The following is a 16,353-nucleotide window of genomic DNA, read 5'->3' as shown; positions in this document are numbered from 1 at the left end:
ATGTTTACCACAGACACCAAAGTCCATGTTTACTACAGACACATCCGTCCATGTTTACTACAGACGCGTCCGTCCATGTTTACCACAGACATCACCGTCCATGTTTACTACAGACGCCATGTCCATGTTTACTACAGACACCACTGTCCATGTTTACTACAGACACCAAAGTCCATGTTTACTACAGACACCACCGTCCATGTTTACTACAGACACCATGTCCATGTTTACTACAGACACCACCGTCCATGTTTACCACAGACACCACCGTCCATGTTTACTACAGACGCATTGGTCCATGTTTACTACAGACACATCGGTTCATGTTTACTACAGACGCACCGGTTCATGTTTACTACAGACACATCGGTCCGTGGCTGTTCACCACAGACAGGTTTTAGAAGTGCTGATAAATGTCTTGACAGGTAATGTTCTAACTATTGTATGAAGATGTTGCTCATTTTTTGTTTAAAATTCATCTTTCAATAGTATTTTTGGTATATTTATATACCTATATTGCCAATTATGAGCCCAAAACTATTAAAAATATATACAAAAACTTAAATATATTGTATCAAATCCCCCATTAACAATGTTGTGTATAAACTGTGTGCAGCCAGCTCCTCCGACTGTGAAACACCTTCTCAGTGTCCTTGAGCTAAATTTATACGTTACACTCGAGGGCCCGGTTGTCTTGTCTCCTCTTGTGTTATGAACACGCAGCTTTTCAGACAAAATGCAACACGCTGTGTATCGAGTACACAAAATGCTGCATCTTCATTAGAGCGTACGAGCCTGCGGAACAAATGGAGTAGAAGTTGCTGTGATGCATCTTCCTTTGTGCAGCAGCTATTGGCTCTCTGTCCACGTTGCTCCACTGTGGATTTAATATCGCGAAGCGGATCTAAAGATAAGCCAATGATTTCCTAATACACGTCATCGACACGCCAGAGAGCATTATTGATTCTTTATTGAGGTTAAAAATGGAGAGAGGAGGAAAGAAAATCCATTGCCGGCCATTAAAAATATAGCAGTGATTTGTGGGTTTGCCGGGACACTTTATATCTATTTTGGAATATAACTTTTCTTGCTGTTGTTGTTGTTTTATCTCTATAAATATACAAGACCCAGCCAGTGGAGTTGAGTTGCATAACCTTAAGTAATCTTTTTTTTTGTTTACATTTTTAGTTTCAGCCACAATGCAATATTTTTATGTTTTTTTTAAAGATCCAGCATTCATCTCCAAACCGGAATAGCTTTAAAACTATCAAAAACACATTTACCATCAGATTGAACACATGCTGTGAGTGGGACAGACTATCACTTGTAGATCTCCCTCCACACACACACACACACACACACACACACACACACACACACACACACACACACACACACACACACACACACACACACACACACACGCACACACACAATGAAAGGAGCCCACATCTCTCTTGACTCCTCTCCTCGTGTGGCCAAAGCTCAGCTGTGGACACTGCCCACACCTTGTACCAGACTCACGCGCCAGCAGGGAGCTTGCGTGCGCAGTTCTCTCTCTCTCTCTCTCTCTCTCTCTCTCTCTCTCTCTCTCTCTCTCTCTCTCTCTCTCTCTCTCTCTCTCTCTCTCTCTCTCTCTCTCTCTCTCTCTCTCTCTCTCTCTCTCTCGCTCACTCTCTCTCTCGCATGCGTCGGGAGCGCACGGAGGCGCACCGGGTTGTCAGTTTGCTCCGCTGCTCGTAGCGCGCGCTCGGTCTGTGGGTCTCTCGGTCTGTCGCTCGGTGTGTGTGTCTCTCGGTGTGTGTGTCTCTCGGTGTGTGTGTCTCTCGGTGTGTCGGTGTGTCGCTGTCTGGCTGCGCGCAGTGGATGTCTCGCGGCAGGAATCTCGGGAGGAGGAGTGGTGGAAATTCCGCTGTTACTTTCGCGGCTCGACTCGTATTCCTGACATTTCTGCTGTGACGGTCAGTCAGTCGCTGCGAACAGAGAGAGATAGAGAGAGACAGAGAGAGAGAGAGAGAGAGAGAGAGAGATAGAGAGAGAGAGAGAGAGAGAGAGAGAGAGAGAGAGAGAGAGAGAGAGAGAGAGGCGGATAAATAAGGACTGAAACAAGGAGCGCAGCTCTTGGAGAGCAGCAGATGATCCTCGCGGTTGGTTTCCACTGAATTCCGCGTAACTACTGATTTCTCCTTTTTCTGTGTGTGTGAGTGTGTGAGTGTGTGTGTGTGTGTGTGTGTGGACGTTCCTCTTGGAAGTACGACCCTCAGCCCTGCTCGGTGTGTGATAAAGAATCGAGCTGCCACTTTCTGGCGAACGGATTTTTTTTCTTCTTGTTTTCTGCTTTTTGGATTATTATCTTTTTCTTCTTCTTCTTCTTCTTCTTTTTACATTTTTGATTCGAGGAGATGGCAAGTTGTGCCGCGGGGACCTGGTGCTGCTGCTGAGAGCTCGCAGGATGCCGGGGACCCACCGACACGCAGAGCTTTTACTTTGAGACATTGCTCTGTCTTCTCTCTCCTGGACGTGTCCGCTCCTCCGCCTTCTCCTCTCCTCATCATGTCCGCGTTGCACAACCTGAGGATGCGGAGTGGATTGCTATTGTTCCTCTCCACCCAAGTCCTCCTGGTGGCTCCGTTGACTCAGACCGGTAGGTGTGTGGCTGCTCGTGTGTGTGTGTGTGTGTGTGTGTGTGTGTGCGTGGCTGCTTGTGTGTTGTGGCTTGACAACAGAACATGGATCAATTTTTTGCATCATGTTTGCACCATTGTTGCCTCTCACCTGTTATGCCTCGCTGTCCCTCTGAGAGCGCGTCTGCAGGGGTTCAACACGTCTGCTCAGTAATTAGCCTCATGCATTAACCATCATTAAGGACACACACACACACACACACACACACACACACACACACACACACACACACACACACACACACCATGTATTATATTTAGCTAAATGTGCATGAAAGTGCGTTGCAATCACGACAACCTGACAATGTAGTATCACACACACGTACTTATAGGTCAAGATGTCTTTATTGTTATGACAATATTACGCATTTTCGCGCTTCAGCTGCATCCAAAGACGCATTTTTGTGCGCGTGGAGCTTGATGTGCAATAATAAATCATTCATTGAGGAATTTATATTTTGAGTGAGCTCGCCTCTCCCTCATGTGCGCGGTCTGCAGGCGCACCTTGCTCTGTACAGCTCACCTTTCTCTCAAAGAAATAGTGCAATCTGGGAGTTTTATCGCCTTCTCTGGGCTGATGGAATCCCCCCAGGATGTGGATTTATAGTCCGATACCTGCGCTTTCCTGTCAGCATCATTCTCCACCGGTGGACATATGGATTCATGGTGATCCCTCAGCTGGAGGTCTCACTCTCCTCCTCACTCCCAGTTTAATCCTTCACACTAAAATGCGCATGGACTCCAGTTCTCTCTCTCTCTCTCCATCTCTCTCTCCATCTCCACTAAACTGCACAACTTTCTTCCCTCTCTCGCGGCGCAGATAAGTGCGGGGGGAACATAGAGATCCACGCCGCGGACTACCTGACCTCCCCGGGCTACCCGGGCGCGTACCCGCCCTCCCAGCAGTGCGCGTGGGTGATAACGGCCCCGGAGCCCGGGCAGAAGATCCTCATCAACTTCAACCCGCATTTTGATCTGGAGGACAGGGACTGCAAGTAAGCCTTCAACCTCACACACACACACACACACACGCACACACACACACACGCACACGCACACGCACGCACACGCACACGCACATAGGCAGACACGCACTCTCTCTATTCTCCTTCGCTCTCTCCTCAACCCTGCCCGGATACAGGGTGAAACTCTGCCCCCTATTGGTCAAGGAGCTCCTTCAGAGCTGGAGGTGCAAAGATGAGATGAGGCTGTTCTGGAAATGACATGTACTGGTTTTAAGAATCCACACTTGGCGAGGAGGAGGAGGAGGAGGAGGAAGAGGAGGAGGAGGAGGAAGAGGAGGGTGTTTGTCTCACAGCATTTTTTAGGTTTTTGGGCCTCGAATTTGAGATGCGAAGCGGAGCCTCCTCCATCTTTGAAACTGATGGAGTTGGGTTTTTCTCGTGGAGAGATGGTGTTTACTTTTCATTTGGAGGCTAGAAGCTCACCTGTTTGTGTTTGGAGGAGGAGGAGAGGAGGAGAGGAGGAGAGGAGGAGAGGAGGAGTCTGGCGGCTCTCTTTTGTTTGCAGGAATGAAACCTCGAGGATCTAATTTGGATTTCTTTACAAATTGTTTGCAAGTGAGCACGTGAGGATGTTTGAGGAGATGCGTATTTGTCTGCCTATGGCCGAGTGTCATTACCGTCTCTGCCAGGAGATAATGAGATCGGCTTGTGCGTGCGTGCGTGTTGTGCGTCTCTGCGTCTGTCCGCCGCTGTTCTCGCACCAAACTGCGACCGGGATTTGTGCTTTACTTTGTCTTTTGTCATCGGAAACCTGTTGGATTTGTTTTTTTCAATCAATTGATTGACGGAGAAATCAATCGTCAAATGAATCCATAATGAAAGTAAACATGAGCGTAGCCCTGTTAGCTTATCTCGCTGCGCACAGGCCAAAGCAATGGCTAGTTTTTGGTAATAATAATTAAAAAAAACTGACAAAACATTCACTTTCCACGCAGAAAGAAGCTCCAACGTGCCTCACAAATCATTCCTACACATGTCTGACGCTGTTTTCCTGAGCGTTCCTCCACTAAACCTGCAAACACACACCCATCTCTTCGACCCAGAGACACACACTGGATTGTGTGCGACCGCACAACAGCGCCATGTGTCGCTCCCTCTTCCATAAATAAGCCTGTTTTTTATGTCGTCTCCTCTGTCTTTTTTAAAAGCTCCATAAACGGCTCCTGTGTAAATCACGGCCGGCTGTCCAGATGGGGTCCTCCAATACTATTGGATCATGTTGCACCACCGCGGGGACTAATAAACCAACCGGGACATTAGAGCCACTCTGGACAGATAGTGGATATTGTGAGTCTTTCCCCGGATAACACGGCCCCTCCTCTGCGTTTTAAGCAAAAACATTCAGGGAAGCTTCCTTCGGCAAATGACCTCATTTTGTGTGGTAACCCAGGGAGCCATATAAGTGCGTAACGATGCTGTTTAAGTGCTTAATGAAATGTGATAAATCTTGCTCATAACATTTTAGCCGGTGGTTGGCACCACCAACAGAGTGTTATTGTCTGCTTGAATTACTCCTCCGCAGGTTAATGGGCCAGAATAAGGTCGTTGTAAAGTCAAACAGTACGGTTTAGTCGGTTTAGTGACGTGTTCTCGTCCAGCGTGAGGGCTGATGAGCTGCTTCTGTTTAACAGATGAAGGTTTTCAGATCCAAAGTTTATCTTTTAATGCGTCTGAAGAGGCGTCCTCTGGCTCTTTGTCTCGATGTGATGAGACTGTGGACGTGCACTCGCTGTGGGAGACAGTTCCACGTCAGGAGTGACAGCTGCAGGATTCAAACCTGTGACCGTCCATCTCTGCAGCCGCCGTGGCGGTTTCCTTCAGGGGCGGGGCCTTCGTTTGGCTTGAACTTGGGTCTTTGGCGAGACCGCAGACCCACTTAAAAAATGTCCTGAGAGTTTTTATTTCACAGTGTGAAGGCAGCTTCAACACGTGGCACTGCGGGAAGCAGCAACAGATTATAATGTTCTAGCACAAAGTGGAAGTCCAAAAGGTCGAGCGCGACCATCTGCTGGTGGACCGGACAGACGCGGGACCGCCTGCGTCGACGTGTCCATGAGCAAGGCCCTGGCTCCCAGTTCCAGATTTAAACCTCTGACCTCTGACCCCTCGACCTCAGATTTCTCTGCAGAGAGGAGGGATTGTAGAGGAATTGTGTTCCTGGAGAATCCAATGAGGACGACGCGACAGTTTACCGATTCGTCAATGGACAGAAAGTTAATCTTGACATCACTTCATGGTTTTAAAGTAATTAATTGAGATCCAAACCTTCTCTGGTTCTCTGTCGTACGTCATTGGTAAGTTAAGATTTGGGGGTTTTGGACAAAACAAGCCAATTTGAGAAATAAAACATTTAATCAGAAAAAAAGCAGCAAATCCTCTCAATTTGGAAGCTGGAACCAGTGAAGGTTTTTTTTCCCCTTCTTTTGCCTTAAAAGGGATAAAAACTAAGCCCTCAGAATCAGAATTAGTGTTGAATTCTCGTCGACCAATAACCTAAATCCTCTTTATCATTTCAGCTCTAGATAACGCTATCGAAGGAGCGCTGTGTATCTTAGCTTAGCTCTCGTCCGTTCGCTCCTATAAGCCTGTTGGAGTTCAGTGTCTGCAGGGAAATCAAGCCGGTGGCCTTTAGGTCACAGGACACTCTACCATATCACAGTCTTCATTCAAATACACACTCTCCTGATAGCCTGTCGCTGCTTGCCCGATTCTCCCAGTCGCATAATAATGAAACTACCGGAGCAAACATGGAAGCAAACGCGTCCCAGTGCTGTGAAACATGTCCGCCGTTGAGCAGCCAAACAGAGGAGCCGTCCAAACGCCAACGCAGGCGACGTTTCCGGCATCTGGGTGACAAAATGTCTTCGCGATGCATCACCGTGATCCCGGGGTTTGTAATTATGATCCCTAATTACAGTGTTGTTTTTTTTTAAATACATATTTGTCAGCCAGAAAGTGTCTTCTGCCGGTGTGATTCATGCAGGAGGAAACCCTGCGGTGGCTGTTTTTTGTACCAAAAGTAGTCCGTTTGGAAAGAATGACGCAGTATCCCAAATAAACAACAACAATATGTATCACAGTGCTTTATGTCATCAGAGGAATACACAACTGGACTGGTTCCAGGGTTGGAAAAGTCATGAAAATTTGGTGAAAAGTCACGGAAATATGGTTAAAATTAATGCAAATTTGGTTTAATGTCATAGAAAAGTCAGAAATGTGGTGAAAAGTCATGGAAATATGGTTTAAAGTCATGGACATTTGGTGAAAAGTCATGGAAATACGGTTAAAATAAATAGAAATTTGGTTTAAAGTCATGGAAATGTGGTGAAAAGTCATGGAAATATGGTTAAAATTAATGGAATTTGGTTTAAAGTCATGGAAATGTTGTGAAAAGTCATGGACATTTTGTGAAAAGTCATGGAAAAGTCATGGAAATATGGTTAAAATTCATGGAAATTTGGTTTAAAGTCATGGAAATGTTGTGAAAAGTCATTCAAATTTTGTAAAAAGTCATGGAAATATGGTAAAATTCATGGACATTTGGTGATAAGTCATGGACATTTGGTGATAGGTCATGGTAGTCCGGTGGTCAGAAGGTGTCTGAACCCTGTGGATCATGAACTTGTAATTCACCTCGCTATAAACGTCATCTTTCCAGATGGCCTTGGAGGTTGGCTGGATCAATGTGTGGCCTTCAGAAAGCTTCTGAGAGAAAACAAGACCGGGTGATAACTCTCAAACCGCGACCTTTTTCCTTCGCGGTCTGCGCTCGGCGGGAACAGACGTTGGTTTCAGACGAGAACCAGTAACACGTTTCTTGTTCCGACACCCTGAGATCCGTCGGCTCGAGGCCTCCGTGAGCCAATCTGGAGGACCACCAGAACGAGTCTTGTCCCACGTCCACGTCTGAAATAGCCTCGGCCCGATAAAAGCGAATCCCCGCGGAGCGCGGCGAAATAGAGCAGCGAAGGAACACGCGTCGGTGGACGGAGATAATTTGGGACATCTTTTCAGGAGTTGGCTGAACTGTTTCCTCCCACGTGAGGCTGCACTGGCACAGACACACAAGACACACACACATTCACGCTGCAACCTAACTTTCTGTCACTTGTAGTATGCTTCATGCGGCGCACACACAGCTCCAGTCGGCACGCCCTCGGGCGGTTTGGAGGCCAGCAGGGACACCGAACATCACACTCGAGGGGGAAAATCTCTGAAGGAGAAATGGCGACGGCCGTCACAGCAAACGGATCTCAACCCCCGAGACCTGTGGGAGACGATGTTTCAGACCCCAAAACACCAAAAAGATTGGACGTCCCTTTTTTCAACAGAGTTGTAGAACGTATGCCGAGGGGGAACTAAGTCAATCAAAGAAAAATACCAAAATAAATAGCAGAGACAGTCACAAGACCGCAGCCTGGAGATGTCACATGAATGGAAACACACATTTGGAAGGCATTTGTGTGTGTGTGTGTGTGTGTGTGTGTGTGTGTGTGTGTGTGTGTGTGTGTGTGTGTGTGTGTGTGTGTGTGTGTGTAGGCGCTGCATTGTTTGCCAAGTGCCTTTCAGCCACTGTTTTTCAAAGTTTATCTGAGTCGGCTTATCGTGAAGAACTTCCAGCATTCTTGAAGTATTTGAAATATATCGTGTTTTCTGTTGAACAATGTTAAAAAAAAGAAGAAAGAAAAATAGATGTCTGAATGTGTGGATTGATAGAGGATAATGGGTGGATGGATGCATGGATGGATGGATAGATGGATGGATAGATGGATGGATAGATGAATGGATAGATGGATGGATAGATGGATAGATACTTTATTATTCCCCAATGGGAAATTTGTTGTCAGAGTAGCGCTCAACACTACAGACACCAAATGGAATAAACTAAATAAACAAACTAAACACACAAAATCAAATAAAATATAAGAACAGGGATGAAATATATATACAAAAATAAAATATATATGTATATATATACACAATAGAAAAAAAGATAGATGGGTCAATAGATGGATGGATAAACGGATGAATCCAAAGACGTTTCTATGGATGTAACGTAGGATGTTGATTGGGTCGACCGCTGGCTGAAGGACAAAGTCGATTGTTGGACGATGGGTTTAAGGACTTTTGGATTTGAGGATTCCTGGATGCAAACGATGGAACGAGGAGCAGATAGATGGACGGACGATTGGGTCCGATGGGTCGATTGTTGCACGATGGGTTTAAAGGATTTGGGGGTGAATCGATCGGATTATACGGATGACAGAAAAGGTATGGACGAACCCCGAGATGGGTGATGGATGGATGGATCCCTGGAAGATATAAAGATGGTGAGGCAGATGAAATGAATCAAGAGAGATTTCATTGCTGGATGAAAGATGAATGGATTGTTGGACGATAATGGACGGATGATTGGATGAATAAATCGACGTGTGGTTGACAGATAGCTCACCAGAGGGGTCGACTCAGAGATCGATGGACGAATCGCAGGACAGGTGTACGATCCATCGGACGGCTGGAAGGAAGCGTGAACTGCTGAATGGATGGACGAATACATTTGGAAGAACCTCACAGTTAATTCCCGATCCCCTCTCGGTGTAAAGAGTACGAAGCGAGTAGCTCAAGTCTCGTGTTTGTGCTCGCTGCAGCAACATATTCTGATGAATCGCAGCCTTTATGTGGCTTTTTTTTTTTTTTTTTTAGACCGAGGCATTAATTCACCAGCGGTCCTCCGCTCGGCATTCAGTCTGACTTTGCCAGTTTCAAAAGAAAATAAAAAGCAAAACCCTTCCAGATGGTTGTGTTTTTCAGCTCCGAAGCGACGGCGGCCGCCGACGCCACCGCACACAAAACAAGGACGACTAAATGCGCCGCTGTCACAGATCGGTTAGCCCGTGGCGCGCTCCCAAGGAAAAGTTAAGGCGTGAGCCATCAAAAATAATTTGCTTGTTTGTTCTGTGTTTTGCAGCGATGTGTTTCTCCTATTTGTTACTTTGGAGTTTAAAAAACAGCCGTGAGAATTAGGTCAGCGGCGGGCGGGTATTTGTTTTGCTTTCTTGTTTGTAGTCTGAATGAGTAATGGTGCCGTTTCATGTAAAATATCACACCCATTTTTTTTTTTTTTACTTTGCGTACTAAACTGTAAACATTTGTAATTCCTCATGCGCAGCCCCTTTCCGTTCCGCTCGGTGTAGTTTGGTTTTGTTCCACGGTGATTTGTACAAAAGAGAAATAGAGGTATTACCAATTTGTGCAAAAGCCATAAAAAAATACTCAGAGGATTTGGTTTAGGAGAACAGAGATTAACGGCTCTGCGGATCCGCATATCTCTCCCGTTTCATTCCTTTTGCAGTCTTTGCTTTCCGAAATCACTTCATCTCCCCCACGATGCACTGGGGCCCCCCCGCCGAGCCCGAGCTACTCAAACAGAGGACATTAGTTTAATCGTAATTTGGTCGTTCAGTGTGTGATCCGCACAGAGCCGGGCTTATTATTAAAGAAGGAGACGAGCAAAAAAAAAACACGACAGATGTGCGGAGGGAAGAAAGAAAGAGAGAGGGAGGGGTGGAAAGAGAGGCAGACGAGTACAGACGGACTCAGAGAGAGAGAGAGAGAGAGAGAGAGAGAGAGAGAGAGAAGGCTTCAGGCTGGTTGGCATGGTCAATCTCATCCTGACCTCGGTGACAGACCTCTCGCTGTCTCTCGCTTCCTCCTCCACCCTCAGGCTGTTTTGTCTTTTTTTTTTTTCAGACCGTCACCTCCTTCACCATCACTCTCTCTCTCTCTCTCTCTCTCTCTCTCTCTCTCTCTCTCTCTCTCTCTCTCTTTCTCTCTCTCTCTCTCTCTCTCTCTCTCTCTTTCTCTCTCTCTCTCTCTCTCTCTCTCTTCACACTCTCTGAACTCTTTGTGCACTCGTTGTGTCTTCGTTCCCTTCCTTTCTTTCCTCCGCCGCCTCTGCATTTAGATAATTGATGGCGAATCCTTTCGGTTTATATCTAAAAACCAACTCGTTTGAAACGTTTCTGTTCTTTGGGGAAGGAATTAACTTGGAAAAAAAGGCTGAAGTTACTCAGTCGTAGCTGAATAACTGGAAGAACTCAACAAACGACCCCGGAAAAACATGGCCGCTAACGTCTTAGCAAACCCTTGCCTTTTGGGACATCCGGCAGAGCGCAACATTAGCATTCATGTGAAGTCTTAATTCAGAGAACTGGGTCTTTAGCTGCTCAACTGTCACTAACTTTGCCCTACACAGGGATGTGGGTTACAGTGTGTGTGTGTGTGTGTGTGTGTGTGTGTGTGTGTGTGTGTGTGTTGCTGAAAATAGCTGCATGCTTCATCTGAGTGGTGGTAAAAAACTTGGAACTAAAAACATGTGCGGTTGAATCAGAGGCGTTGAACTTCCCCAACCGTGGAAGTGAGCAATTCCTCCAGCTATTTAATCTGAGATTACACGTATCGTGCATTCAGCCACGAGCAGAGCCGGGTGTGGATATCTCACCGGTTACGTTTACGGCCACAGTACCTGGTGGAATACCTGCATTTGATCCGTTTCATACCCAGATAGAGGAAGAAAAAAATAGTTTTTTGTTTGGTGTTTAATGTGTTGGATCAGTCTGTGGTGACGTCATCGAAACGTTTGAAAGTACGTCTGGTGAAGGCCTGCGGTGGCGTTTCATGCGACTGAACGCAAACATCCACATGAGGTAGAAACAAACACATCGGATGAAGTCCTCGGTTTCACTTTGAGGGCCTCGCTATCGTAGCTCAGCTGGTAGCCAACAAGATCTGTTAGCATTTAAATCTTTATTGAGTTGACTTCAAATGTCCTGTAGCATTGTGCGATGCTCTTTATGAAAAGCAAAGGAAAGTGTTGCATTTGATCCTTTCCATTCATTTGATAGGGTTGCATCATTGATCTCTGAGTGAATATACATCTTCTGGTCAGACAGTTCAAACAGTGGCTGACGTTCTCCGGCTGATTCTCGTCTCTCGGCAGCAAATATTTGTCCGACGGAAGGAAAGGGTGAACTCTCAGTCCGGCTATTGTTTCTCTTACGCAACTCTACATTTGTTTGGATTTGCTTTTCTAAACAATTGTAGATCCAAAACTTCTGCGTCCAACATGACTCTGCTCACACATGTGGAACACACACACACACACACACACACACACACACACACACACACACACACGTGCAAAGGCCGAATAAATAGGACGCTCTCTTTCTAAATATAAATATGTGGAGAAGCAATAGAGAGCGCACACACACACACTTTCACACACACGCACAGTAAAACTATCAACTTGCGGTGAATGCAATCAGACCTGTTGTGGATCGCCTGCTCATCAAGCGAGTCACACATGTGCACACACTCACACTTTCACACACACACAAATGAAAACACATGTCAGATTAGACCCTTAACGAGCAGATTAACGAGGAGAGAGTTCGGCGATGGGGGCGATGGGGGGGTGCAACGTCACGCACAGCTGCGATCCCAGGATTTACAGGACTTGCTCACTGATGAACTCCAGATGTCCACACACACACACACACACACACACACACACACACACACACACACACAGTGTCTCAATAGAGGGCCGTCTTTCAGAGTAAATGTTTGGATTTAATGGTGACGATAAAGCTTGTTTTGGGCTATTTTCTGCTCACGGCGTCGATTGGCTCCACTTATTTTTAAATCGCTGGGAACTTTTTAGATGAACAGCGAGCGTGAAGAACCCGAACCCTCGAACCCTTGAACCCTCGAACCCTTGAACCCTTGAATCCTTGAACCCTTGAACCCTTGACTGGACGACTATGTTCGGGAGGCTTCGTCCAACCTGGCGGAGGCGTCTCATTTCATTTTTTATAAATCTTTAGGTCTCGAGGAGTTTTCATCCGTACTTTTGAGTCTACTTCTTTTAAGCCTACTTCTTTAGAGTCTACTTTCTTTTAAGCCTACTTCTTTTGAGTCTACTTCTTTTAAGCCTACTTCTTTTGAGTCTACTTCTTTTAAGCCTACTTCTTTAGAGTCTACTTTCTTTTAAGCCTACTTCTTTTGAGTCTACTTCTTTTAAGCCTACTTCTTTTGAGTATACTTCTTTTAACTCAAAACTCAAGTTAAAAGAAGTAGGCTCAAAAGAAGTAGGCTCTTTGGAGCCTACTTCTTTTGAGCCTTCTTCTTTTAAGTCTACTTCTTTTGAGTCTATATCTTCTGAGTCTACTTCTTTTGAGCCTACTTCTCTTGAGCCTACTTCTCTTGAGCCTACTTCTTTTGAGTATACTTCTTTTAACTCAAAACTCAAGTTAAAAGAAGTAGGCTCAAAAGAAGTAGGCTCTCCTGAGCCTACTTCTTTTGAGCCTTCTTCTTTTAAGTCTACTTCTTTTTGAGTCTATATCTTCTGAGCCTACTTCTCTTGAGCCTACTTCTTTTGAGCCTTCTTCTTTTGAGGCTACTTCTTTTGAGTCTTCTTCTTTTGAGTCCACATCACAGTTATCTCGGTCCTGATCCCGCTTCAACGTGATCGGCGGCGCTTCAACGCATGCTCGCCGTGTCCTCACGCGAGTTCACAACAACGCAGACGTTCGCCAGATGTGTGCTTCCAGGCGTGACGCGTGTTTTCTGGGTAATGTGTTGTTCATCATACTTGCTGGATATTTATGGCGTTAAAGTGACACTAATGATGTTTGCTGAACTTCACGTTTGTGTAGTTCTTGGCTTTCACGTTTGCTTTTGGACTCCGTGGGAATCCACGCTGTTTTTTTTCTGGAGCTTTCACACCTCGGCAAAGCTCTCTGGGAGGAAAGAAAAGTGTGAAGATGGTCTTACATGAACTTTAAGATGATTAAGAAATCTCTAAATTTATTCTATTAGAGAAATTCAAGACGGCTTTGCCTTTTATTTTGCCTACAGTTTTTTATTTGAAATGAATGGATGGATAAAAGTGACGCTTCCTGTCGCAGCGAACACGTGATTAACGTTGTGAATTCACACCAAAATACTTCCTTTAGTTTATGCGGCAAAACTACTTATTTTGGTTGAAAATCAAACTCAAGTGGGGCTAAAAATAAGTATTTACTTAATATAGGATGAGCGCGGAGATCACGTCATGAAACCTAACTTCAAAACTACTCAACAACACTCCGGGACTCGAACACCGGTCTCCTGGGTGAAGGTCCTGTGTATGTTTGACGTCCCCACTAGCCCTGTTTTTCAGCCTTTTCACACTCTGAGACCGTCTGACACCGACCCAGCGACTTTTATAAAAGTGCTAACGAAGGAGCGCTACAAAAAGTTCCACTCGAGATCCTCCAATTACAAACGACCGCGACTTCCCTTCGTTCAATCGGATTGCCCCCCTAATCCCAAATCTGCCTTCCCCGTGAACTTTAAAAGGCCCGTGAAAACTCAATGTCACGCTTCCTTTCGGGCCTCCGTTCACCGCCGGGACACGAGGGCCAGAGGTCGGTCGGGAGGTCGGGAGGTCGCATCTCAGTGCCACCTCCTCCTGGGAGGACGAGTCCGTCCCGGGAGGCTTTGTCCTTTTTCTTTTTTTGTTTTTTAAATCTGCGCGACGGGAAATTCGCTCCCCCTTCCTCCCCTTCCCCCCCGTTGGTGCAGAAACAGGCTGTTCATTAGCAGCGTGGACAATAAAGTCTCTTTCTTTCCCAGCTTGTCGAGGAATGCGTTGTATCTGTCTGGTTTAGAAACGCCCCCGGGGTGACCTCCCATTGAGACATGTATGTAGAAGATACACACTCAGACACACACACACAGGCACACACACATCTTGTGGGCAGATGATGAACAGATTAAAACGTGTGGGAGGCCCGCACACAAACACACAGACAGAGATATGCATGCTAACAAAAATCAAACGCTCCTCCGTGGATGTAACAGACATTAATTTATTCAGTCTGATGACCCAAATCTGTGTCATGAGCTCTGAGTTATTTCGAATCAGACTGCTGACTGAAGGAAACGCAGGAAGCCGGCGCGTTAGTCGAGGGTTGAAGCGCCGGAGCATCGTTTTGTTCTGGTGTTGTCGGGCCAACACTTTAATGCAGTGCTCGCCGACGAGAGGGAGTCGTGTTGGTGTTCAGCACAATGCTGCTGTTCTCAATTACAAGTGAAATGTCTGCAGTGCACTCCTGCTGCGTATCAACAGGAAGAAGCTCTTAGCTGTTGAAAAAAGTGAAGGAACGTGAGCTTTATTGTGTTTGATCGTTAAATCAGTGGGAATGTGTTTATGTCTGAAAGTAACTGCAGCTGTCAGATAAACACAAGGTATGAAAATGTATCTGTGAAGTCCTGAAAAAGAAGCAAAATACAAATACCGTACGAAGAAATACGCATATTTAAAAAGGTTTATGGCATTTAAACTGCCTGCGTGTAACCTCGTGATGCTTTCGTCACGTTGCCTGTGCTTTCGCAAATGTTAAAAGTGTACAATAATAAGCAAGATTGAGTTGTGCGACACAGGGTTGCGCAACGCGACAAAAGAAATCCACGGTCGTGCATTTTTCTTTCATTTTTTGCACGAGGAAAAGAACAATTCTCTTTATTTAAAAGGGACCACGCACAGTTCAAACTTGATGCAGTGCACCAGATGAGAGCTTCAGCTAATTAGCATCGGTAGCCCCTCGGCAGGTCATAACGAACACAACACAACAGCCAACAAGTACAGGATGAAAACCAACAATGCAACAATATAAAACAGCAGCGTGGTCATCTTTATGTAATACGTGAATTTAATGTCATTTAATTCAGACTCTAACGTGACAGTAAAATGTGTTGCAGCGCTGCAGCAACAGGAAGTTGTTAGTGCCTCCTTCTATCAGTCATGATGCTAAAGTGTTAGCCTGGAGCTCCGAAATCAGCGATGAACAAAGAACAGAAGGCTCATTTGGGTTTTTTTTGCAACTAAAAAGCTCTTTTGTTTCTTTTAACTGGCTTTATTTCCCAAAAGCAACTCGTTCGGTTACAGCAGCAGCGAACATTTCTGCGTAATATCGTCATTCTCTAAAATTAAGGATTTTTTAGAAGTTCCAGGAGCTTTTTATCCGTCTCTCTCTCTCTCTCTCTCTCTCTCTCTCTCTCTCTCTCTCTCTCTCTCTCCCCCTGCAGGGCTTTCTCCATGTATGTGTCTGAATAGAGCTCGCTAATTAATGTCACAAGTTTTCTTTTTTGGGAACAAGAGAGGCGAAGGCGTGACCTCTGCGGAGGCAGACGACCTTGTCTTTGGCCAACACATGTCGGCGCGCAGTGGAAGTGACACGGCGTTTATTGCTTTGCCCCGAGCTCGCCCTAGAGAGAGAGAGAGAGAGAGAGAGGGAGAGAGAGAGAGAGGGAGGTGTGGAATGAGTGTCGCTTGACAAAGGGCCATTTTTCCCCTCACAAAAATCTCTCAGGTGCAGACGGGAAGAGACGAGCGGCCTTTCTCTCAATCCAGACGAAGAAACGACCGTTTCTTTCTGTGTTTGTTGAGGTCGAAGGTTTACCAGACAGACTCCGAATGTGGTGACAGATATTATCAAGCAGAAGTAAAAACCAAAAACACTCCAACAACTCATGTGCTCCCCAAAATGTCGTCTTCTGCGTTCATTCTACTCAACTTTCTCACATTAAACCTCTGA

General features: G+C 45.8%; 1 protein-coding gene across 2 annotated transcripts in view; it reads left to right on the top strand.

The window, feature by feature from the left end:
- The first annotated feature begins 1,702 nt into the window (after positions 1-1,702).
- Positions 1,703-16,353, top strand: part of LOC137778900 (neuropilin-1a-like) — a 68,665-nt gene continuing 54,014 nt past the window's right edge. For both annotated transcript variants that reach the window (XM_068566271.1, XM_068566263.1), the window contains exons 1-2: positions 1,703-2,644; positions 3,505-3,679. In XM_068566271.1, coding sequence (XP_068422372.1) covers positions 2,554-2,644; positions 3,505-3,679 — 266 coding nt within the window. In that variant the 5' untranslated portion in view covers positions 1,703-2,553. The remainder of the gene's footprint in view (positions 2,645-3,504; positions 3,680-16,353) is intronic.

Source organism: Clinocottus analis, unplaced genomic scaffold (genome assembly GCF_023055335.1).
Source record: "Clinocottus analis isolate CAN_PGR_092001 unplaced genomic scaffold, fCliAna1.0.p SCAF_11, whole genome shotgun sequence".
In the NCBI taxonomy this organism is placed as follows: domain Eukaryota; kingdom Metazoa; phylum Chordata; class Actinopteri; order Perciformes; family Cottidae; genus Clinocottus; species Clinocottus analis.
The sequence above is the reverse complement of the archived record's forward strand: the minus strand, read 5'-3'. Positions and strand labels throughout refer to the sequence as shown.